Source organism: Dendrobium catenatum, unplaced genomic scaffold, assembly GCF_001605985.2.
Source record: "Dendrobium catenatum unplaced genomic scaffold, ASM160598v2 fragScaff_scaffold_1497, whole genome shotgun sequence".
NCBI classification, from domain to species: domain Eukaryota; kingdom Viridiplantae; phylum Streptophyta; class Magnoliopsida; order Asparagales; family Orchidaceae; genus Dendrobium; species Dendrobium catenatum.
In genome coordinates, this window is record NW_021319959.1 from 1254233 (window position 1) to 1255650 (window position 1418).

The following is a 1418-nucleotide window of genomic DNA, read 5'->3' on the forward strand; positions in this document are numbered from 1 at the left end:
CTTCTGGTCTGCTGTCCTTCCTCAACACCCACAAATACGGTCGTCCGCTCTCCTTCAACCCCAGATCCAGCTCCTCGATTTGTCGTCCCGTCAGTCGTGTTAAGCTGCCAAAAGCAACATACACCACTGATCGTTCCTCTTGTACATCCAACCACTCCATGTAATCGCCTGAGTCCTCCTCGAATAGGTCTCGGCTTCCTGCCGTTGCATAAATGAATCTCTTGTCCACTACTGGCCCAATTGTGATTAATTCAAGCTCAGTGGTCTCATCTATCACCGATGCTTCCAGTTGGTAGAACGTGTTCACCAAAACTTTAGGCTTCTCATACTTTGCGAGTTCTATGAATATCTCCTTGTGGGAGGAGAGGTATGCGCTTGGTATAGATATGAGAGAGGGTAGGTCCTTCATTCGTAGAGGTGGCAGCCCGGGTAGTTCTACGGAGTAAGATGAGTCTTTCTCTTTGTCCGTGGCAGAAGGGAAGCATTTGTGGCCTTGGAAGTAGTGGTAGTAGATGGCGAACACTGAAGCGGGTTGGATCCAATAGTGGACAGTAGGGATGCCAAGATCGCGCACAACGTCGGTGGCCCAAGTAAGTAAGATGGTGTGCAACAAGCAAGTCACTGGGCGGCCCCCAACGGTGAGGTTGTGCACCAGGGCGGCAAGTGTGCGAGGGCCATGAGACTTGAGTGTTTCCATGAAGTGACCGGGGTCGACGGCTTCCATGTGAATCCCATCATCAAAGCCGTCAGAGTACGGTGCGTAGGCGACAACTCCGGAGCCGTCGAGATTGAGAGGTGCCTCCTCCGCTGCATCATCCGGCTCGCCGGCGGCTGCGAGGGATCCGGGAAATAGGCGGCGGTGGGAGGAGAGAGGAGTGGCGAGGGTAACACGAGCTGCAGCTATTCGGGCGAGGCGGCGAGCAAGGTGACGGGCGGGATTGATCTGACCTTGGATGGCGATTGTCACCATTAGAAAATGATGTCCTTGGCCATGATGGCGGTAATCAGCCATAACCGACGTTGCTGTTTAACAGTCGATCGGCTGCCGAGGAATTAACAATAGATTGGTTGAGGGATAATCAGGCACTGAGGGTGGGGGATAAGGATATGATAGCTCCGTGGGCCTTATTTAATGATCATGGCTTCAGCTCCCCTAGCTGTGACGTCTGCACTGACGATAAAGATTTGGAAATTGAATAAAATCTGTTCTGCATCGTCTCTATAGCCATCAGTCCTCAATTATTATCATTACTTTTTTCAAATGGGTGGCATCAATCATCAAAAAAGAAACTTGATGGGGGGTAGACGCCAAGAACATATTTTTACAGCATTACACTTCCAAGGAATCCACCCATGTGAAGAGATTTTTATTTTTTTTTTAGGAGGAAAATGTAAGAAGAGATAATAAGCTTTTTATT

The 1418-nt window shown here is 49.6% G+C and overlaps 1 protein-coding gene across 1 annotated transcript; it reads right to left on the bottom strand.

Moving 5' to 3' along the window:
- Position 1: 1 nt before the first annotated feature.
- LOC110106418 (cyanidin 3-O-rutinoside 5-O-glucosyltransferase-like) lies at positions 2 to 1418 on the bottom strand (the record flags this gene model as incomplete). Its single annotated transcript, XM_020836321.2, has 1 exon — positions 2 to 1418. A coding segment is annotated over exon 1 (1011 nt), but the record flags the coding sequence as incomplete, so codon positions are not given.